General features: G+C 39.5%; 1 protein-coding gene across 2 annotated transcripts in view; it reads left to right on the top strand.

Moving 5' to 3' along the window:
* nr3c1 (nuclear receptor subfamily 3, group C, member 1 (glucocorticoid receptor)) overlaps positions 1–18,672 on the top strand; it is a 28,871-nt gene extending 10,199 nt beyond the window's left edge. For both annotated transcript variants that reach the window (XM_084719352.1, XM_084719351.1), the window contains exons 3-9: positions 9,811–9,971; positions 10,212–10,328; positions 10,456–10,737; positions 12,150–12,294; positions 14,370–14,500; positions 15,129–15,286; positions 16,924–18,672. In XM_084719352.1, the coding sequence (XP_084575478.1) occupies positions 9,811–9,971; positions 10,212–10,328; positions 10,456–10,737; positions 12,150–12,294; positions 14,370–14,500; positions 15,129–15,286; positions 16,924–17,076 (1,147 nt within the window). In that variant the 3' untranslated portion in view covers positions 17,077–18,672. The remainder of the gene's footprint in view (positions 1–9,810; positions 9,972–10,211; positions 10,329–10,455; positions 10,738–12,149; positions 12,295–14,369; positions 14,501–15,128; positions 15,287–16,923) is intronic.
* The last annotated feature ends 4,894 nt before the right edge of the window (positions 18,673–23,566 follow it).

Here is a 23,566-nt window from a genome sequence, read left to right as displayed (position 1 = left end):
CAGCAGAGCAGATGTTTGGTTGCTGAGCATCTCAAAAGGAAAGGATGTCCTCCATTTTTCACCTATTAAATTTCACTGTCTCGCCACTTGTAGTATCTCCGCTCTGTTGTGCACTGATCTCGCTCCATGGGTGTGTGTAGGTGTGGAGGAGCTGCCCTGACACAAACAGAAGTGGACGGGCTGCTCAGTACTGATAATGTTGGACCTTATCAATACTATGGTCTATGGTCTTAAATAATGCAGTCTTGGGACCCATTTTGGGCCTAACTCTTCATTGGTGTTTTCATTTTCATCCATGACTTCCTGTTTGTGAAATAAAAGGGGAGTAGAAGAAATCCAAGGCCCAAATGTTTCCTGTGATTGGTTTTTCTGCATGTCTCTAGGGAAGGCATGAAACGAACTAGGAAATAGTGTCATTTGGCTGGGAAAAAATTCTTGGATGTGTCCCATGTATGAGCATAGAACTGCAACAGATAGGATTTGCACCGTAGCACAATACAGCGATCTTTCTGTAATGGCAAATTGTGGATGCATTCTAGTCCTTCATTATTTTGTCTCAAGGAATCTTTTGTATTTCTAGGTTTGAAGAAAAACATACAACCTACTCTTTTTCTTTCCACGTTGTTCCAACTTCCATAAAATGTGAACTCAGGAACCCCTGTTTAAAGACCTTTGGCTGACAATAGCTCAGAATCCCGCCTACATTCAGGTGGTCCTATCTGCAGTGGAAAATGAAGTTTAGAAAAGTATCTGGTACCAAAAGTGAGTCAAGTATAGTTGAGCTGTGTCATGCAGTGTAAACATGGCTTTAGCAGCAGTCTCTGTAATGCCTGCTATTGATGAAATATAGGTATGAATCCTTCCCTCAGGGCTGTGTTTGACAGCTGTGGTGCCTGCAGGACTTTGTAACAACTTGTTGAATGTGTGAGTTTCGTCATGACAGGGGAAGCAGAAGAGCTGCTTATATATCAAATAATTATTCTGTCTCAGATTAGAATATAGAGCCTTTTCAAACCATTGCGGTGACCAGAGTGATGGGCCTAACTGGACAGCTACAACTGAAGTCAGATTCAACTAGTGCTGGTGAAGTAAAAACTGTTTGTCACTGCTGTGGTTTGTTATATGAGCAGTCTATGGTCCTAAGTCCATTTATATATAGACATATGTATTTATATAAAGCTTAGATATAGTGTATGAATAGAGTCAGCTCTCAGTCTTGGCTCTGTGTTTTGAGTGTAATCTTTGGTCAGAGTTGATATTCAGTGTGCAGTCCTGCTCTGGCACACCCCTCACCTCTCTCTCTCTCCCTCTCTCTCTCTCCCTCCCTCTCTCTCTCTTGCTCTCTCCCTCTCCCTCTGTCCGTCCGTCCGTCCCCTGTTTTAGCTTCCTGCAACCAAGGGCAGAGACCTTGACTGTCAGCAGAAGCTTTCAGCTGCTGTAAATCACCCTTTATGATTTCCCTTGTGTGTGTATGTGACGTGCGTGTCTGCTGGCTTTGTGTATTATGCATGAGTGTGTAGGTGTGCACATGTATGTGCGCATGTGGGTGTGTCATGACTGCTGTGGCAGGCAGGCTGCCGTGGAGCTCTCACTCTCCTGACCTACTTTCCCGCCCGCCTTCCCACAGCTGGCGCCGAGTGAATGCACCAGATCAAATGCCAGCCATTCCAGTCGCTTTCGCGTTATTACCGCATTCCCCTGTAACCGCAGTTTTGCTTTTTCCGTATTTAGTTTTTGTTGTGTTTTGATACTGAATAGGCTTATAGAAATTCCCCATATTGAGGTTAAGAGGATATAGCTAAGTCTGTGCGTTGTTTGTGCTCTTCTTCTTTACTTTTGTGTACAGTTGCCGAGTCAGCAAAGTCAAACTTTGGGAGTGGGTTCCTCCCACATTCAGCGGTATCCAGCTGAAGGTATTACTGTTATGCACACAGTAGCAGCAGCAAGCTTCCAATTCATTTAACAGGCCAGGAAGCCGCCTCCCACCTACACACAAGTCACTAACGGCTCCTATTATGGAAACTAATATGGAAACTCAAATCCTTTGGGGTTATTTTTTCTTGTGCTTTGCCATGGGTAAGGTTTAGTTTAGTTTCTCCTGTGGTGTTTGAAACCAACTGGTAGGGGCAGCACTGGGCTACAAAATGTAGCTGTTATTGAAGTGTGGTTGTGAATACAGCACGAAGGAGGAGACAATAGCTCCTTGCAGGCAGTAACACTGGCAGATTATCAAGAATATCATGAGTGTCTCACTAATGGCCTGTATGAGCAAAAAACAATGACCATAAAAACACTTCATGTCAATGTAAAACTTCTCCAAAGTGCACTACAACTCCATTTTATTAATTTTCTGTGAAGGAACAACACTAATGTCAAGTACTTATAAAGTCATATGGTCTGTTTTTATTAGAGGGCACAGCAGGCAGATATTTTAGAGAAGTCCAGCTCAATTTTTAGCCAAACAAACCCAGCCTCTCCACTCCCTCACAGAAGCTGTGTTGTTGTTCTGCATGCAAGAATGATTCAGAGCGTGCAGACCAGTTCCCCTTTCTATTTTGGTGGCTCTTACCTCGGGGAAGGAGCACTTCCTTCTGCTCTCCTCTTCACGCTCACAGATGAAGAAGATGAGATGTTTGTGCAGTGTTGACCCATATCAGTACCCAAGATAAACATCACGCAGAAATCAGGTTTTAAGCATGCATGCAGCCACCCTACCGGATTTTTGTGAAGACTATTACTTTGTTATTTTTAGTTTTATTTAAGAGATTGACCTCACCACGTGAGCCAGAGACAACCAGTTAAACAAAAAAATATTTTGACATTTTTTTCTTTGATGACTCACGTCCTGTGGCTGGGCCTGAAGTAGGGCAAATAGAATGACGTTGTAGACTAATATTTGGTATAAATGCACAAACACTCATCTATTTCACCTAAAAAAAAGATATCTTGGCATTGCAATGATGTAGCTCTAATGTCTGCTCATCTCAATTGACAAAGGGGCTGGGTGTATGATGCAGGGGCCTGCCAAGCTACTCGTGACACTCACGGCTGAAAGGAGATTATGAATTGTTAAGCAGGGCACTGGGCCACCAGCATTATCGTAAGTGCGTGAAGTGGCTTGCCTCATTAAAACCCAGGCTGATTGATCACACTCCTACAAACGTAAGCAGTTAACTTTTCTCAACACTGCTCTTGTTGATGCCGAGGCCTGTCTTGGGGTTGTCTCTGCCTTTGTGCTGTGGCTGTGCTCTGACCGATAGTAAACTCTGAGGGAATGCGAGAACTTCCTGTCGATGGCAGGCTCTCACTTCAGCAGATGGTTTCTGAAAGAGGAAATTCAGTCTCCGCAGATTGCCATGCAACTTTGATTGGTGTGTGCTTGACAATCCACAAAAGCAGTTTTGTAACATGTTGAATTTCATCAATTGATTTCAATTTGAGTACAGGAAAAATACTGAAAAGCAGTGACTTCACTTCAAGTTGACTTCAGTGTTGAAAAACAGAGTGGCCGCTGTAATTGGATTTGACCCAGCAGCCTAAAGCCTTCTAGTAAAGCTGTCCTGCTGACACCATCCCAGTGGGCCGGTGAAGGACAAACTGGTTACCCCTCCACACCCTCTGACATCACCATCATCTTCATCACTCTGGACTCATTATCCTCCTCCGCCCACACTGTTGGGGCGTGAAAGGCTTTTGTTTGTGTGTGTCCCTGCATGTGTCCATATACTGTATATGGACACACAGGCTCTGTTAGCCGTTAAGGAAACCCAGCATAAATCTGTGTGTGAGACAGATGGCGTACTGGTTACATCATCATGGCAGCACAGATTTTACATTAATTGTATTTACACTACAACCCTTCAGCCAGGCTACTGCTGTTTGTTTACTGTGACCCAAATGGCAGGTATTTAGACATGTTGGTTCAAAGACAAATGATGAACAGAGAAGTCTAGTTCAATGATATTGTCAGTCAAAAATAATCAGAAGAAAATAATTGCAAACTGAACCATGACACATGGATATCAGAAGAACAGACAATTTGTAGACAACAGTGAAGCATTTGTTTAAGCTATGTTCCTATAACTGATTTTGAAGCAGCCTAAATTGTCTTTTTAGCAACTTGAGGGCAGTGGATCAAGCTGTAAACACAAAATTGACATATTATCACCTTATAAAGTTGTTATAGCAAACTGGAGCCCTGATTCTGGCCAGGGGTGCAGTGGTTAGCACTGCCCACTCACAGCAGCAAGACAGCTCTGGGTTCAAACCTGCTAGCTGGTTGAGGCCCGGGTTAAGTTTGCATGTCCAGGGGTGTACCTCATCTCTCTGCTTCAGCCACCCCCCCATCCCCACCCCACCCCGTGACCCATCAAAGGATAAGGTAACAAATAGATGGATTGATGCTTCCAGCCAATTCAATCCTCACACTTATAGTTTTATTCAGTTTCTAGTTTTGTTTTGTTTCTGGTCTCCGTAAGGGCAGTGCCTGAATCAGGATTTTTCAAGTTGACTCTGAGTTGGCAATTTGTACTGAATGTTTGATTTTCTTTCATGTACAATTATGAGAAATATATTATTTATGGCCCTTGCCCACTTGCAGTCAACCCAGCCCACATGCAGAGCAACTGCAGTGTAAAAACATCAGATTTCCATATAGTCAGTGTGTTTGTCCTGGTTATAGTTCAGTTATAAAATCCTACTGCACCGTGGAACCTCTCTCTTGTGCGGCTCCTGAACATGCTGTCAGGTGACGAGTCAATCACATGGGACGACTGTAGAGGAGGTTGTACCAGCGTCTGGTTAAAAAAGTAGTTTAGCCAACTTCTCTGCATTCAGCACTGGAACTGAGAATGTCGGAGCAGCAAATAGAAACAAGTTGCTCCACTCAGCGTTGCTCTGTTCTCCATTTCGCTCTTTCAATTACAGTTAGCTTTTTAGAGACAAGACTCTATTTGTAAACAGTCTGCCATGCAACTATCCTGTGTTTCAATGACTCAGCTAAAAAAACAAAAAGTGTTGCAATTAGGGCTGTAATGATACATTGACCTGGCTCGATATATTGATTCAGCATTCAACAATCCAATATATTTGATGCAAAGTGGAAATATTGATCTATATCATCACCTTTTAAGATATACCTTTATTTTGAAAATCATGTCTGTATCATAAATGTCTGGAAGAGCTCAGTCAAACAGTTGTTAAATCATAGTTTAGTTGCTTTTTGTGTGTGTTCTCAGGCTCCTGATTTGAATCTAAATAAAATTGTATCTTGACAGACTTTGTGATATTGGCAAATATTGTATCATAATCCAAAGAATATAAATAATATTGTATTATGATAAAACTTTTGATTTACATCCTTACACCAATGCATCAAAACGATTTTACAAACATAATTTTGGGGCTCCTTGACTGATGATTTTAATGATGACATTTAGTCTACATTGACTTCTGAAGGAAATATCTTTAGCTTCTAAGCCTTTCACATCATTCATTATCTTCACCAGCTAGCTGAAAACAATTGCTGCTGCCACGATTGGTGAAACAGAAACAAATTCTAAAGTTATGGACTGTAAAACCAAAACAAGGTACTTAATGTTTGTAAGGGATTGTCGTAGGCAATGTCGAGGACAATGTACTTGTAAGATGTAAAACGTTCTGTAGAGTTCAGGGTAATGACAGACTTGCATTATAATTCAAGCTGCAGTGATTAGTTGATTTATCAGTTAGTCGTCAACTATTAAATTATAAACGATTAAATGTTTTGAGTCCTTTTTTGAAACAAAAAATTCAAAAATCTTCCTGATTTCAAGGTCTGAATATTTTTTGTTTTCCTTACTCATCCATGACAGTAAACTGAATGAATGAGAATGGATTTGACTGTATAATTTTATTGTGTATGATTGTATGATCAAAATTAAGTTCGCGTTATTATTAACCATTATTAAACATAGTCATTTGATTTATTGCTACTTTTAATATAGCTGTAATTGCATCTTTAAGTGCAATTGGTTGGCTACTGCATCTTCTGTAATTTGGCTTAAGTGCTGACTTGAACAAATAATATTCTTAATTTGGACCTGCTATAATTCAGTCACCCTGGAATACAAATCCCTGAACACTGAATGAGGTTTAATATTACTTTATGGCACTACCCATGAAGTCATAGGATATATCAGTAACATGCCTTTGAAACTCTTTTCTAACTTGTTTCTATAATTGTGTACAACATGATACAACTTAGTCATTTTCAGATTTGCTGGTGCAACTTGATGGAAATGTTCATTATTTATGATTATGAGGTGATGTGAACAAAACTGTTGAAGGAACAAAGATGACTATGCAGGGAAACGGTGATGTATTTTAGTTATGACAAGGCAGCTATAAAAAGGATGGTCATAAGGTTCACTTGTAGTGTATTGGATTTGTTGTATTTGGATATGTGATTGTTAATCTCATGTTTCCCATTTCCACATTTACAAATGAATGATTAATGCAGCTTCTGTCTGTACAAGTAACATGACTGCGTAGGTTGGGCTTTTTTTGAGTTAGAGTAATGAATCTAATTTCCAAGTCTAAAAAAGAGTTCTTTGATTTTCACTGTAGCTATAAATATTCATAATAATGTTCCTTCTGCTCAGGTCATCAACCTCAAACAATGATAAATTGTGCACACAATATGTAGTGTGATTTGTTTAGTATTTTTGTGTGATACATCTTGGCTATAGCTGCCACATTAAGTTAAAACCTTGTGTTCTTCAAAACTTTGGTAAAATGCCTCCATAAACTGTGATTTTTTTTTTTTTTTAAGCATGCAGTAACATGTATTTGAAAATGCTTTTCTGTTGGATTGACATGGATTTAGTCAGCGTGTGTTCTCAATTAAATCTGCCCCAGATTTCACCCCTCACAGCTGGACCAGGGGGGAGCTGTTCAGTGAGCACCCCACTTTGTGGTTTTAGAACCTCCCTGAACCAACCCAAAGATTTGGGCGTAAACACTCCAGGGGTTTGAATTTCAGCTGTACGAAACAATGCAGTCAAAGACACTCAGGAAGTAAAAGCTCACAGACTATCATCACAAGAGCTAAGTGGAGAGACTTATTGACCACAGTGTGTTGTTGTCAGTGGTGCTCAGAAAGCTCTCAGCCCTGTCATGACTAGACGGTCTCCTCTGAGGTCTCTCCCTGGTGTTTTTTTTTTTTTTTTTTAATCTGGCTGCTGAATGCTTCTGGACTTTATACTTTGATGTTTCTCTCAGGTCTTCCTATCCTGCTACGCCCACTGACTGCTGGGGCCTGACCTGCTTTCATACTAATACCCTAGTGTTGTATAACTAAGGGTGAACTTGGCTCCCTGGCTCAGATCTACACAAGTGTGTCAGTGTGCAGTGACAGACTAGAGCAGCTGTTATCAAATAAAACTGTTTGTTTTCATCGCGCTGGCAGACCTGTGGACACATCGACAGACAGACACAGTTGTTACACGTCTCCAGCTCAATATCCTCTCATTGTGGGCGTTGTTGTTGCTGTGGCCACTGGGTTAGAAAGGGGGTGTGGACCTCTGGCGCATGTATGCTGCAAAGCCTGACGACCTCTAGTGGTCGTTTTGAACAAGTGCATTTCCCACCATCGTTGACTGGGGCTGGAAATGTTTGTGGTTCAATCAAAGGAAGAAGGGCTGTTTTATGACAACCACTGGGTTTGGGATGTAACCACAGATCTTCAGATAATTTAAGCTTTAAAGGCCCAAATGGGCACAATGGGCTCACTTTGCTTTGCTCGTGATGTTGGGAATGAAGGCGAAGTTGAGGAAAAACAAGCACAAGGAGCACATTGACTCTGACTGGCTTATGCGTATGTGTAGTGTATCTGTGTAGTTTATTTATTTAAAGTTTTAGTGTAGGGAGTTGTAAATTTAACCACCAGCTGAACCCTCAAACCTGAGAGGATTCTTTCAGGAGTTGGGGTAGGCAGTATGTAAATGGCATACAGTATTAATCAAATCATATGAATTTAACTAAAATGGCTACAGCTTTTTTGTGATTTTTAAGGTCAGACCTTTTGTAAGATAGAAAATATACCCATCATGTATGTCCCTTGGAATAATTTGAAAATATCTTATTTTTTACCCTATGTGAAAGAATAACCCAAAAGAAATGGATTACAAAGATATGCATAAAGACATGCAATAAAAATATTTCTAACACAGAATGAACACAGAATACCCATAACATACATACATACATCAAGAGTGTTTCACTTGTATTGCATACATAAATAAAATGTGGATTCTGATTATTTCAAATAATATGCAATATAAAATAAATACTATGAAATATAAAATAGGCCTATAAAATAGCAATAATAGGTGCAGTTTGGGACTTGAATATGATAGAGAAAGCTGGTTTCGACCAACTTTGGGTGACGTGTACTTGTCTGGTGGGAGGAAGATTTGTTTGAGAGTTACAGCTTGTTGGATTAAAACATAATCTTTGAATTATGAAGTCTTAAAAAAAATTATATCATGATCATTTAAATGAGTATACCTGGGGTATGAGAACCATAGCTTAACACAATAGTTCACCCAGAAATGAAATTTCACTGAATATCTACTCACCCCTGTGTTGATGTTAGGCTGGGTAAAGATCTCCAGTTCACAAAACACTCCCAGAGCTTCAGCGGAAAACAGCGTTGCAGCCAAATCCCGTACAATTCAAGTGAATGGTGACCAGTTTTAAAATGTAAAAACGGAACACAAAAAAAACCCCACAAAATGTCTCCATACTGCTTGTGTGGTGTAATCCAAGTGTCCATAAGCCATGACATTAAAATCTGACCCAAAAAGATGCCATTTGCACCATCATTTCTTTGCTGCAGCTGCGCCTGTGTACCCCCTTCAGGCGTGTCCACGTGGATCCAATCTGAGAGGCTACAGTTGACATTTAGGCTAAAAACATGGTGTAAATGGCGTCCTTTTGGGTCAAATTTTAATGTCGCAGCTTATGGACACTTGGATTACACCACACAAGCAGTATGGAGACATTTTGTGTGGTTTTTTTGGGAGGGTTTTTTTTTGTTTTTTTCCCATTGGTCACCGTTCACTTCAATTGTACTGGATTTGGCTGTAACGCTATTTTCTGCTGAAACTCTGGGAGTGTTTTGTGAACTGGAGATCTTCACTCATCCTCACATCAGCACAGGAGTGAGTAGATATTGAGTGAAATTTCATTTTTGGGTGAACTCTTGCTTTAAGATCATTTTAATGTGACACTTTTCCCAGATTATAGAAGTCAAGGTTATAGTCAATGTTTTGCCTTTGTTGTTAAAATGGACAGTATATTCTTATGTTTAAAGTTCCCCGTGGAGTCTTCTTGTAAACAAAAGTGATAAGTACATTTAAAATACAGTGTGTCTCTTTGAGGTCTAACAAATGTGATAAATGCATGTCCTTCATCATAAAACACATACAAAGATCATTTTTCCTAAAAAATTCAAACTTGAATTGGGTGGCTTACATCCAAGTTTACTTTACTTTCTTTCCTGCCTGAACTTAGTTATTACTGCATATCTTGGCATCACCACCAACTGTAAATCAGTGGAATAGTGCAGCACCGTTGACAGGAATGTGTATTGCGTCACCCTGATGCAAGCATGCCTATGTGCGTCTTTGGGTACAAATGCACGAAACAAACAAAGTGGGACCCGCTCATAGAAAAATGGCTCAGTTGTGCTACTAGAGTTCAAAAGCATTTGAGAAAGACTGAATCTCTCTGACATTCATCTGCTCTATCTCCACCCTTTCCCTCCAGTTCTAACACCAGACAGGAGGCAGTCACCGCTACACCCGTGGCACAGGGAAAGAGCGGCACTCACAAAATCTGCCTGGTGTGCTCTGACGAGGCTTCAGGTTGCCACTATGGCGTTCTCACCTGTGGCAGCTGCAAAGTCTTCTTCAAGAGAGCAGTGGAAGGTACAAAACACGTCATTATATCCTGACTGATTTATTCATCGCCTATGTTAAGCTCATTTATCAATAATCTGTGTCACGTACGTCTGCTGAAACACTGGAGTCATTATGATGTTAAGTTTGAGGCATGATTATTACAAAGTAAAGCACAGTGATACAACTAATTAGTTTTTCCTCCCTGGAGTGTTTACCACAGCAATGAAGGTAAATAACAGATTAATCTTCCTCTTCTTTGTGCCTCAGGGCAGCATAATTACCTGTGTGCTGGGAGGAATGACTGCATAATAGACAAGATCAGGAGGAAGAACTGCCCAGCCTGCCGCTTCCGCAAGTGTCTGATGGCAGGAATGAACCTGGAAGGTAAATACGGATAACATCAAACTGTGTACCTTTAAGTTGTTTTAATTGCTCCTGACTCCTCTTCACCTTCCCCCTTTATTTCTCTGAACTCCCCCTTGCATGTTCATCACTGTTTTCTCTCTTGCAGCACGCAAAACCAAAAAGTTGAACCGCTTAAAGGGTGCTCAGCCAAGTAACCCACCTGAGCTGACAACTCCTCCACCGATTGAGGCTCGTTCCCTTGTACCCAAGTGCATGCCTCAACTCGTTCCCACCATGCTGTCCCTGCTGAAGGCCATTGAGCCGGACACCATCTACGCCGGCTACGACAGCACCCTGCCCGACACCTCCACCCGCCTCATGACCACCCTCAACAGGCTGGGCGGCCGGCAGGTCATCTCTGCTGTAAAGTGGGCCAAGGCTCTGCCAGGTTAGTAGCTCAATCTGCCAGTAGGAGTGCAAGGGTGTGATCAAACAGAGTGCAACTGGCAGGTTTCAAAACGGGAAGTACACTGTACTGCCTTTTTCGTTGAAGGTTTTGTTTAAAACAAACAAAAAATAAAATAAAGAAAGAGCAGCGTGGTGTACATGTACATGTTTGTTAACAGCTGTTGGCTTGTTTACGTAAGTACCATTAGAGTCTCAGGCACTAACTTTACCATTTTCAGCGCATAGGTTGCAGCTCAGAGGTTGTTTTTGATTCCCAGTAACTTTGAAAAAGTAGATAGCTGGCTATCTGCCCTTAGCCTTACTATGACTTTACTCTGAAGTCAACTCAGATTTGTATTTTCTTTTTAATTTTGCTTAGCTTTAAGCAGCTGACTTTCCAGTTTGCAGATGGATAGAGACCAAGTAAGCTACCAAAACAACTGAGGGTAAGAGGCTGTTTCCACACTGTGCTACTATGCTGGACACAAGGAAACAGAGATCCATGTAGGTGCATGAAAAAGGAGAAGTGAGCTGATTTTGGTGTATTTATGCGTTGCGAAAAAACTCATATTTACACAAAGTTAGTAAGTTCATGATATGCACCATCTTCCTTGTTAGGCATTTTAGGTGGTGTGTAACACCACACACAGAAGCCAAAATGCAGCCAGTGTGTGCAAACACATTTTATTTGAACACCACACACCACATTTCAAACATGAACATTTCACAAGTGTTTGCTAAAAGCAGGAGACATTGTCATGTATTGGTGCAGTGCAAAGGAGGTGTCTTCTGTGCTGTGATTTGTGTAAACAAACACACTGGCACCACATCTGGATCTGCTCCATCTGGGGCTAAGTTGACACCGAGGCACATTTGTTAAACGTAGTCAAATCTGTTTAAGGTGTAAAATGTACATGTGTCTGCTAGGGTCTGGTGGACACATGTACATGTTTGTGATATTTGTGATGCATGTTTTTGATATGTTTTTTTTTACAAAGCATCACCTGCTTAAAACTACTTTCTTTGTGCACATGTAAATGTATGTACTGTATTGTACTTTCCATGTAGTTGTCACAAAACCAGATTTTTCTTAACTTAAGTACAATACTAGTATTTACAAACATTATTCAGTACCCCTGAAAAATGACAAGGTAAAGCCCTAGGCTCACGAGATAGAGTAATTCTTTTCTTAACAACCTGCACACATTGCTGGTTTGGAAAAAGTCACTAAACACTGTCTAGTTTTGCTGCAAGCCAAATTTCAGGCAGGACAATAAAAGATTGAACTGATGTCTACCTTTGGTACTTTCAATACTATAATTAACAGATGCTGCATTGTTTTAACTGTGATATTGAAAAGGTATTGAAGTATCAATATATTTGACAGCCTTATTTCCATGTCCTTCCCCTCAGGTTTCAGGAACCTGCACCTGGACGACCAGATGACTCTGCTGCAGTGCTCCTGGCTCTTCCTCATGTCTTTTGGTCTGGGCTGGAGGTCTTACCAGCAGTGCAACGGCAACATGCTCTGCTTTGCACCAGACCTCGTCATCAACGAGTATGTACCAGTTTGTTTTCAGCCCATGTATAAGTCTAACTTGTGTTGATAATTTGATACCAAAAGTAGCACTGCAGTAATGTGTTGAGTCTTCATTTATGCTTCACATAAATTGAGCACTAAGTGATATTTTCCAGCCTATGATCTTACTTCCAACGCATACATCTGTTTATTTATGTATATCAGTGCAGCGCTCTGCTCTGTGCTGCTTGTGTCGTATCTCCCGAGAATCAAACAGCGTCTGTCAGCTGTCATTGGTAATCAGTGTTTCATCCCTCTTATAGACTCGATGACTCTGTTTGTAAACAGCGCTCTGAGTATAGTGAGCAGTCGGCGCAGCCACCATGCTTTGGGCTGTAATAGGCCTTTTTCTTTTTCTCCTCCTTTTTTCCATAATCAAAAGGTGAAAGTTAATAGGATCATAATGAATATCTGATGATGTTATGTTCTGTATTTGTCAGTCATTTGTCCAAACAAGACTCAGTTATGGCCTTTTTTTGTTTGATAACAGCAGCTTTGAAACAAGCTTTATCAGTCTGATAAAAGCTGTTGACACTTCAATTTTTCAGGGTGAATTTTCAGGACTAATGGCTAAGAATCTGGTGTTTTGTGATGTACATTTTCTAATGAATTTTCTGCACACTTTGACTTCAAGTTTAGAAATGACAGAGATACTTAAAAGTGTAAATTCAGGACTGGAAATGGTATTCACATCCTTTACTTCAGTAAATGCACTAATAAAACAGTGCATAAATATTCTGTTAAAAGTTCCTCATTCAAAAATTTACTCAAGTAGAAGCAGTTAAGTATTAGCTAAATTAATTAGTTTGAAACTTACTCATAGCACTGAAAAAATTGTTCCTGTGAGTGTTAATTATTATGCATCATACTATTGGATTAACAATTCTGATGTATTATTATTATCCAGGGTGGCTACAGGTCCTTAAAAAGTCTTACAATGTCTTAAATTCATATTTACTAATGAAAGGCCTTAAAAAGTATTAAATAGTCTTCAGTAATGTTTACAAAAGTGTTAAATATTTACTTATTTAATAATTTAAGCATAGTCTAAATGTCACTGCAAGTGCAAAGTGCCTGTACATTTCATCTTGCAAAATCAAAAAGCATTGAATTTGAGCTGTAAAAAGTGAGTCCAGTCTACACGAGGAAGTTGACTACAGACTGTCTGGAGGCTAAAAGACATATGATGGTATTTACATATCCATTTAAAACCCACGTATAAACTATAAAACAGGGAACCACAATAATGACATGGGTCTAAGTGACTTTCAGCATAGAATTTGTGATTCTACTTCAATATAACCTCATTTCAGACTCTGTCTGTAAGGAATTGTGGTATACATCATTAAGGACAAAAACGTAAGCTAAGTTTACCTCACAATGTATGTATTTACTAAGAAGAGTGTCTTTATTTTCACATTTGATGTTAAGTTTTAATTTAATTAAACTGTGTCGTTAACTTGCATGTAGACAACCTGTTATAATTTGTCAAGGTAGAGCTAATTGTAACTCATCTCTGTATCATTAGTTGTTTAATCTTAAATGAAGCATCATATTTTATAAACTTATTACGCATGTTCTATAATGAAAACACAATCTGAAGAGTAACCATTAACTTCAGGTATCAAATAAATGTAGTACAAGTACAATATTTAGAAAGTACACATACTTCAAAAATTGTACTGAAGTACAGGACTTGAGTAAATGTACTCAGTTTACTTTCCACCACTGCATAAATTTCAGGAGTTTTTGCACAAGTTTGTCCCGACTTTCACCGACAATATCACTTCATCACTGAGATGACACTCACTCATCTCCTCAACCTTCCTCTCCAACAAACTAATAGACTGAATCTCATTTCTGGAAGAATGATTTAAAATGGGTTCCACAAATTGTGAGCAGCAGGACCTTGAACATTTAATCTACAGATATATTACAGGGAGCTGCTTCATCTCCCTGATTGAGACTGCACAAGCAGCAGCCCTATAAATCAACTATGACTTGAGGTGAAGCAAGAATGTGCTGCTTAGCTCTTTCTGTCTTTACTCCACCAGGGAGCGGATGAAGCTGCCCTACATGGCCGACCAGTGTGAGCAGATGCTGAAGATCTCCAGCGAGTTTGTCCGGCTGCAGGTTTCCCACGATGAGTATCTGTGCATGAAGGTCCTGCTGCTGCTCAGCACAGGTCAGACAAAGCTGAACCTTCTTCCACTTTCACATGTAGAATGTGGTGCTGCATTAATGCACTCATTACAAAAGCCATTACTCCAATCCAATACTGTCCACGGGTGCTGAATGATAATGTTGATGCATGCACAGGACCAAACATCACATCACTGCACTTTCCCAACTCATTAACTGACATGCAATAATCGTAAATGGGAATTGAATCCTCGTATAGCAAACTGGTTTGTATAGAAAAAATAGACACACCCAATTTAACTGGCTAGAACACCTTCTGATTGACTGCAGAAGTATGTAAACACAATATAGTGCAGGAGAATTAAAGGCATAAACAAAGACCGAATAATTATAGACATAATTGCAGGTAGCTTTAACACCGCAGTGTTTTGGTTTTGTTGTGGCAGGTGTGTATCCTCCAAGTGTTTTGTGCTGCCAAATATTATTAGATGCACACCCTGAAAGTGACCACCTGTATATTAATATTGCAGTTAATAGCGATAATTTAAAATGAAAAGAACAGCCTTCCTCTTTTGAAATTCAAAGCTGGAAATATTTATATAACAATACAGCTACAGTAGATCATCCTTATGGGTATCTCAGATGTTGACCTTGTTTGCCCTCTCCTGCAGTGCCAAAGGACGGCCTGAAGAGCCAGGCAGTGTTCGACGATATTCGGATGTCGTACATTAAGGAGCTGGGGAAAGCCATCGTGAAGCGTGAGGAGAACTCCAGCCAGAACTGGCAGCGTTTCTATCAGCTCACCAAGCTGCTCGACTCCATGCATGAGGTAAAGAGACCCAGTACACAAACACAAAATGCGTCCACAGACATCAGCATTTACACATTATCAGCAGGTGCTTATTGACTACCTGCAGTCTGCAGCTTCCTTAATCCTTAAACACTAATTTACTGTCTGTGATTGATCTCATTAATGAGCTCATTAATTTGTTTAAAGCGTTTACCTGGTTTAGGGATGTTAATGATTAATCATTAATCGACTTTGCTGTTTGCTTCTGTAAAACGAACGGCAAACTGGAGGCAAAAAAGCATCACCTTAGAGAAGTAGCCCTCATAACCAAGCAAAAATGTCATCTTGCTGTGTTGTTGGGTGCCAGAATTGAAGTAGTAATGGATAAAAAATTCAGTTTTATTGCATACTAGCTACTACTGCCAGTCAAAAAAAAATGCCAAGACACCTATGGTTAAATGAGATAAGGTGAAATCTGAGAGATGTGTGAGAGCCACAACAAAATATACAAACTTAATGCACAAAATGTCAAGAAGGGAAATATTCTCACACCTATTTGCCTCATTAACCAGAACCAACCCCCTTCTGAATTCAAGTTGCTTTACTGAAATAATAATTAATTAAATCATTGACTCCATTGTTAGAACAATCACCAGCTATTTTGTCGAAATAAATCTGAGTTTGGTGTGAAAATATTGTGGTTCTACAAGTTGCTTTCCTCTCACCTGTACTCCAGGCTCAGTGCTCCATCTTCCGGGTCAGTGGGTGTGTACTGTGCCTCTCAATGAGCATGTCATAGAGAATCACCTGCACTCTACAGCCCGTTTAATTAGCAAGATTAAATGACAGATGTCACAGTTGTTCAAAGCATGGTCCATCCAGTCAGTGAGCATGTATGGGTCGACCACTATGGCCCCATTGGTTAATGTTAACTTTTTCAAGAAACACTTGCGGTCCTGGACAGTGAGTGACCGTACATATTCAGAAGAGCTTGTTTTTCCTTTAGCCATGGTCAAGAAAAAAGCCTACAAAACTTGCTAGCAAGTTTTACCTAATGTGTGTAGGGATACCAACTGAAAAGGGGCCTCTACTGCACTGTATCTATGCAAAGTTTGTCACTAGAGAGGTGGTTACACATTCCTCTGCTGAAAGGGGAGATGTCTGTGCCCTTCCTTAAAATGTGAGATTCAAACGTACACTGGGCCAGCTATATTTGGAACATAACAAATACGAAAGACAATCACTGTCTAACATGTTTTATGCGGCAAATAAAACTGAAACCTCCAGTGTAGAGAGGACGTGTCAGTACAGAGAGCAAGAGTTAGCATTAGCTTTGTCAGCCACTGCCTGTTACAAACTAGCAAACAAAAGATGCAAAATATACTTACCACTCCAGTATGTTTGCTAATTCTCCTCCTCATCACACTGCTGAGTTGTTGGGCAAAACAAGAAGTCAGATCCAGAATTTCTCAATGAGGGAGAATAGATGAGAAGTGTAACCAGCCACCTTTTTTTCACTTTTTATGTGGGGAAACCATGTTAAACAAAATATTAACCATAACAGAATATTTTCCCATATTTACAAACTCAACAATATGTAGATTCCCCCCCCCCCCCCCATATCATACTGTTTTTGTATTAATCATCCACTAACTCATTCTCCTTTGTGTCCACAGATGGTTGGAGGACTGCTCAGCTTCTGCTTCTACACCTTTGTCAATAAATCCCTGAGTGTGGAGTTCCCGGAGATGCTGGCAGAGATCATCAGCAACCAGTTACCAAAATTCAAGGCCGGAAGCGTCAAACCTCTCCTCTTCCACCAGAGATGACTGTGCCCCATAACAGACACAATGCCTTAAAAATCCCACCACATCACCTCACCAACCCCCCCTACCCCACCCCATCCCCCAGTCCCCCTCCTTGAAGAGCGATGATGAAAAAGGACTGAGGATCTGAGGCGAGGAGTGAATGATGATGTTGTTGGGAGCGAGTATGCAACTTTTGTGTAGTGAGTTCGGGGTCTGGAGACTGGAGACGTTTGCGTAGAAACCAGACAGCGAGCGCACAGAGGTTTTGTCGAGCAGATTAAAATGTAGTGTATAACAAGTAGGAAATGTTTGTAAGATAAACATTAAATCGCGAAGAGAAATAGGCTTAACATCCATGTCGTCTCAGGTTTCTTACCTTCAAATACAGAACGATATCTAAAATAGAGCAAACAAATATCTATGTACAGGTTCTGATAGTATTTTCTACATTTTCAAATTGTAACAGTTTATACGATTTTCCAGGTCGTCGTTACCTGTGAAGGTAACAAAGCTTAATTAATAACATGCTCTTAAGTAGGCTCTTTGACTGTATGTTCCTCTTTTAGTTTTTATAGGAGGTTGTAACAAAATGTTTATCAGTCACATGGGGAAAAAAAACTGTTTTCCAGTCGTGTAAAAAGCATATTTCATTGCTTTGATTTATACTTCTGACATAAGAAACAATTCTGTTGGATTGTTATTCGACGTGCGCCACTCAAAGGATGATTTCTCCCACAAGCCGACCTCTTCCAGGTTTACACACGTCTATTATAAAAGGGAAAAAAATATGTGCCTTTTTTGCTTCAGATACCATATTAGCCATTTCTTTCTACCTGTTCAAGGCGTGCTTCTCTTTAACCCGTCTCGGTCTACCATCATCGTACGTTGATTGTACTTTTTATGTTACATGCAGTTGCAGCTTTTCCTTTTTTTCAATGGCTGTGTTTATCTTTAGAAGTGGCAGCTCTCGGTCCATCTTGCGTGTGTAGAAATTATCCTTGTTGTTCAAAAGAAAGAAAATTCAAAGCCTGCTTCCTTTTCACGCAATCTCACGCACACCCCACTCCTTAAGTGCGATTTGAGCACTTTGTACCCTGCTAAAGGCTTTAAAAGACTGTGAAGAAAGACTGTTATGCTGTACCTGTCTTTAGTGTATGACTTTAGATGGAAGGTAGAAACTTTTTCTTGTAGGAAATAGCCTGCCTTGATGTTTTATTTTAGCCCCCCACTCATCCTGCCCCAGTAGTCTAATTATGGAATGTGATGGATACCTGCGTCTACCAATCAAAGAAGAGAGGGCATATTTTATTGTGTTTGCAAGATTATGTCATTTTTAATTCACCAGGAGAACTAATGCCTGTGGTTCTAACAAGACTCAGACTGGTTGGAAAATAACCGTCCTTCAGTTTTTTAAAGTTTTTTTTTAAAGTCAAGTTTGTAAAACTGGCAAACATGCAATCGTGATTCTGCCACTGATGATCTGTCTTCAACAGTATATCTGTGCTCTCAATAAGCATCTGTTAATGAGAGCCTGTATGCATTGTTGCTTTGCTGTATTTGTTAAAGGAATAGTTTGCATGTTGGAATATGTGCTTATTTGCTTTTCTTGCTGAGTGATATATGAGAATATTGATACTACTCCTACAGTAAAAATGTAGCTGGAGTCAGCAACCAGTTAGCTTTAGCTTAGCGTACAGACAACAGCTTGACAGACTTTGTCAAAAGGTAACAAAAACTGCTTGGTAGTACACATTAAATCGTGTGTGTTGTTTCTGTGCAAAAACCAAAGAATAAGAATTTCTGCAGTCTCCGCTGATTGCAATTGGTCCAGGCCAAGAAATGGTTAGTAGGGCTGTTCCCCAATACCATTTGAAGCTGTGATTCTGATGAGAGACAAAGACAGGAGCCCTGTATTCACAAGAATGTGTTTGTGCACACAGAGAAGAGCAGTAACACTCCCTCATGAGGATGCTTTTCTGCTTGCGGAAACTGTGTAGTAAGAATGCCCAGAGTAGTTGGACGCTGAATATAATTAGCCAGTGTTCATTAAAAGTATGAGATCAGGATTAATGCTCCCTAGTTGCCGATCATGGAAATTGTCATGTCACCCATGTTTTGTATGTTAGTGAGAGAGGTAGCCAGCTATAGTTTGTGGGAAGTAGCAGAGGTATGAAGCCTTGTTCTGATCCGCTCCTGTTTTCCCTGTGAACGGTTTTATATATGTTGTTATTACAAACTCAGCTCTCCCTGTATCAGTTTCAAATTAAAAGCCCTGTAGCATTTCAGTGGACAAAAACCCTTAATTTCTCAAAAAGCTTTTATTTTGAAACATTTGCAGGGGTGTGTTGTGAAAACTGCCTTCAACTCTACTCTCATTCATGGGCACATTATGCTTCACTTGGAACCTGCGACACCTTGTGGTAAAATACAGTATTATCAGTCCGGTTTGGCTCAATATCAAACCGACCATCAAATGCTACCATAGCCTACCAGGTGCTTTAACTAACCAAAAAAAAAAAAAAAGATCGGTATTGCCTGTGCATTGGTTCTGTATCAGCTGATATGGCTTGTATTGGCAATCAGGATCAAATCACATGCACACGGCTAGTTTTTATGCACGTGAGCTTTAATAATAATACACCAGTCCATTTCTTGGTCTTTATCAGTCTTTTGTCTCTTTTCAGTGCAAACGAAACAAACGAATGCAGCTTTCAAATATTGATTTGGACACCAATTACCATTGAACTGGTAGAAGCTTTGAAGCATTTACATCAGCCCATAGTCAGATACATAACCCGCCGTAAAACACTGAATTGATGTTTTTATTCTACCCTTTTTGCATTGATTAAACAACTAGATATAATATGTATTGCTGAGCTGTGCAGGTGCTAGTGAGTAGATTTTGTTACCTGACAGAGCCAGGCTAGCAGTTTCCCTTTTTGTAGTCACTATGCTAAGCTAAGCTAACTGGCTCCTGCTGTAGCTTCATATTTACCAGACAAATATTAAAGTGGTATCTGGTTTCTCATCTAACTCCCGACAAAACTTCAATAAGTGCATTTCTGAGCTATTCCTTTAAAATGGGCAGTTCATATGACAGACAGCTTGTGTATACAGCATTTTGGATCAGATGTTGGCAGATTCACCACCCTATAAACCTCCCACAGCTGCTGACCCTCTTCTGTTTTAACCCTTTCTGCTCCTGTAACACGCTGTAGGAACCTTGTCTTAATGTCTGTGTATCGTCAGTACATTTGCACGTTTGTTTGTCTGTCTGTTCGGTATTCAAGCCCCCAACGTTCGAAAGCACTTAGCATCAGTCATCTTTGTACTCAAGTCGCAGTCAGAGTGTAGCATCACTGACTGGGGAGGCAGGCAAAATGGATCCTTTATTCTCTGGGAACTATTTCAGTGCCAAACTCCAGTTTTGTCTGTTTTCAGTGATGCTGAAAGTTGGTCAGTGTTTGTATCACGCGAGGAAATAAGTCCCAGTATTGAAGCTCATAAATTTGTCCACACAGCTAAATAAAAAGTGAATAATCTGCGCTTCAGTCCACTGGATTGAGGTCATTATTAATTAGTGATAACTGAGCTGTAACACAAAGCACTTGCTAGATGTGTAATCACAGAATAATATAGGTCTGTTAGCTTCCCTTCCTTTGTGTGTTGTGTAAGTGTGTCCTGCAACTTTTTCATCAGTTAATCAGCACAAAAATAATCCAGGTTTTGACGTGAATGTGAACTCTAAAGAGGATTTTATTTACTTAAAAAGAACTGCTCTTGACAGATTGAAGGTGATGCCCTGCCAATTTAAAATAATTGGATATATACGTCAAGTGAGCGACTACAAAGTGCTCACTGGTGCATTTAAATATGGAAAATGTCAAATGATACTGCTGTTGGTCTGTTGCTAAGCTGTCCCAGCAAAAAAAATATAGAAGCACTCATTATAAATGTTGATCCGCTCCCATACTCAGGTTGTTAAAAAAAAAGTTGATGTCTGATTCTCACAGTTATGTGCTTGTTTGTGTTTAATCGTTTATGTCCTGACTTTAAGAACCAAAAACTTTAGTTTGGATTCACAAAATTGTGTCTGCGTCTGTGACTTATGGTGTATTTTTGTCGGGTTCAAGTTTTCAGATTCACTTCACAGATTAGGATAAAGTTTCAGGAAGGTGCTGCCACAGTCGTCAAACCCACACTCAGAAAATAAAAGCATACTTATTATTTTTCTGTATAAAGTTTATTCAGAATAGTTGAAAACCATCTTCATTAACTGCATAGGGATTATTCATGGGTTACTTTCACATTCAGTATATCCAAATCTTCTCTGCTGCTGCTACTCTTCATTTAAACAGGTATATATATTATATATGAAACCGCACACTTGCCTCTTCTTGCTCAAAAATGTATCCTTGCTTACTTGTTTGTACATTTTTGAGGAGGACAACTGAATATGCAATAGAAATTACAGATAATCTATCACCATCACATGACAAGATGTGGTTACTTCCTTTTTGTTTGTCTTTTTTTCCAGTATAAGCTATTTTCATACAGTAGATTCACATTTAACTTTATCTCTGCAGGCCAGATTTTCAGGAACAGACACTTAGTCAGTAATCATCGAGTCTAACAAGACTGCAAACACACACAAAAAAGCCTATTTGATGTTTGACCCGAGCAAGTACAGACAAAATTCCACATATGTCAGCGTAAACTACGTAGCTTCAAGAAGACAAATGTACAGTTCTTTGTTTTATTCTGTTTGTTTTTAAAACACATTTTTTTACTCTTCTTAACATGATGGCTTTGGTCAAATTGTGTAATACTGTGAATAGGATAGGAGTCAGTCTTTTTCACACACAAACTGTTTGTGAAAGTAATCAACCAGCTTGAATCTAAAAAGATTTGCACTACCCAAATATTGTTTGAAAATCTATTTTGTATAAAACATATGCAGACATTAACTTTTGAGAATTATCAAGGGCAGATCATGTTTCACTGGTATATGCTTTCTCTAAAAAAAAAACACACAAACATTTGTTTTGCTCAAAATTTTTGAATATGTACATATAATCCATTGTAAAGAAAATGTGGTGTATTTGTCTCCAAATAATAGTTTTTCTATACCTACCCTCTGTATTATTTCTCCTCTGTAGTGTGACTCCAGTTGATCTTTTCCTCCATTGATTAAAGGTCAAACTGTATGTCTTGGTGTGGTACTTCTCAAACAAAGGAACTGTATGCTGATGTTTGCCATATTAACTCAATGATTCTGAACAGTGGAAACGGTAAGCTCGTTGTCACACCAAGCACCTGTTCATCAAATAAATGCGCTTTTCCATTCTGACACCTTGTTTATTGACTGTTGATGAAAATGGCTGACATTTGCTGAAATTCACAAAGAAGGGCATGTGTGTTACGGGTTCTTGTTTTCATGACATTTTGTTATGAAAATGTTATATTAGCTGTGTGAATGAGGCAGAGGTTCAGCCAGCAGGGCATTCAAACTCTTCATGCTGATTGGCTGACAACAGCAGTTCCTCTAATTAACCCCTCATAATCATTAGCTAGCTTGTTAATTAGTGATTTGCTAACATTAGCTAACTTGAGATGTGACCCTTAAGGTCACCTACAGGAAAAAGGAGAAAGTTTCAACTGACACTGGAGCACAGAGCAAAAATGGATGAGACTTCTGGAGGGTCATTTGCCCCTGATCTTGCAGTCATGCTTGCAAGCAGCACCCATATTGGTATAGTTTATTCACGTTAATGTTTAACCAATAACTTAGAGATTAAGTTTAAACATTCAGTCATTTAAACTCATATCTCAAAATCTTTTTGTTCAAAACTTCAGTCTAGATGAAATGATGTTGCTCTTGTCACAGGTACAGAATCCTACAGAACATGTGCAGAGTCAGATCCTCACTCCTGCCTGTTTCTCACTGCCCCAACCTTTGCACAGGATTTATTATGAGTACCTAACAACACATGATGGTTGTTTGGTCACGATCAATCAAATCTGATTGAGCCACACCTAAACTCATAATACATAGCTGTTAAGTTTTTTCAAATACGTTTCTTAATTATTTATGAGTACATATTATTAGTGAGAAACACAGAGAGAAGCAGAACCAAGTTTTTAGGGAAACCCAGCTTGAACTGCCACATCAGTATATCATATAAGATAGTTCCTAATAAAAACACCATTATCAGGGTTTGCACCAGTTACTACTTGAGAATTTAGTGCTAACTTTTTAATTAACCATGATCATAAACTTTCTCTTGTCTTAACCCTAACAGTGTCTTAACCACACTGTTGTTGTCATCCAGGAAATGAAAAATAAAGAACTAAAATTGTAACTGTAATATTCATGATCAAATGTTCTCCTCCTGTCCTTATTGCCTCTAATATTGTTTTTTTCATACTACTACTATTAATAATAATAATAATAATAATAATAATAATAATAATAATAATAATAATAGAGCATTACTCCACTTTTTAAAAG

This window comes from Lutjanus erythropterus, chromosome 5 (assembly GCF_056507025.1).
Source record: "Lutjanus erythropterus isolate fLutEry1 chromosome 5, fLutEry1.hap2, whole genome shotgun sequence".
Lineage (NCBI taxonomy): Eukaryota > Metazoa > Chordata > Actinopteri > Lutjaniformes > Lutjanidae > Lutjanus > Lutjanus erythropterus.
Note: the sequence above shows the minus strand (reverse complement) of the source record. Positions and strands in the feature narration are given on the sequence as shown.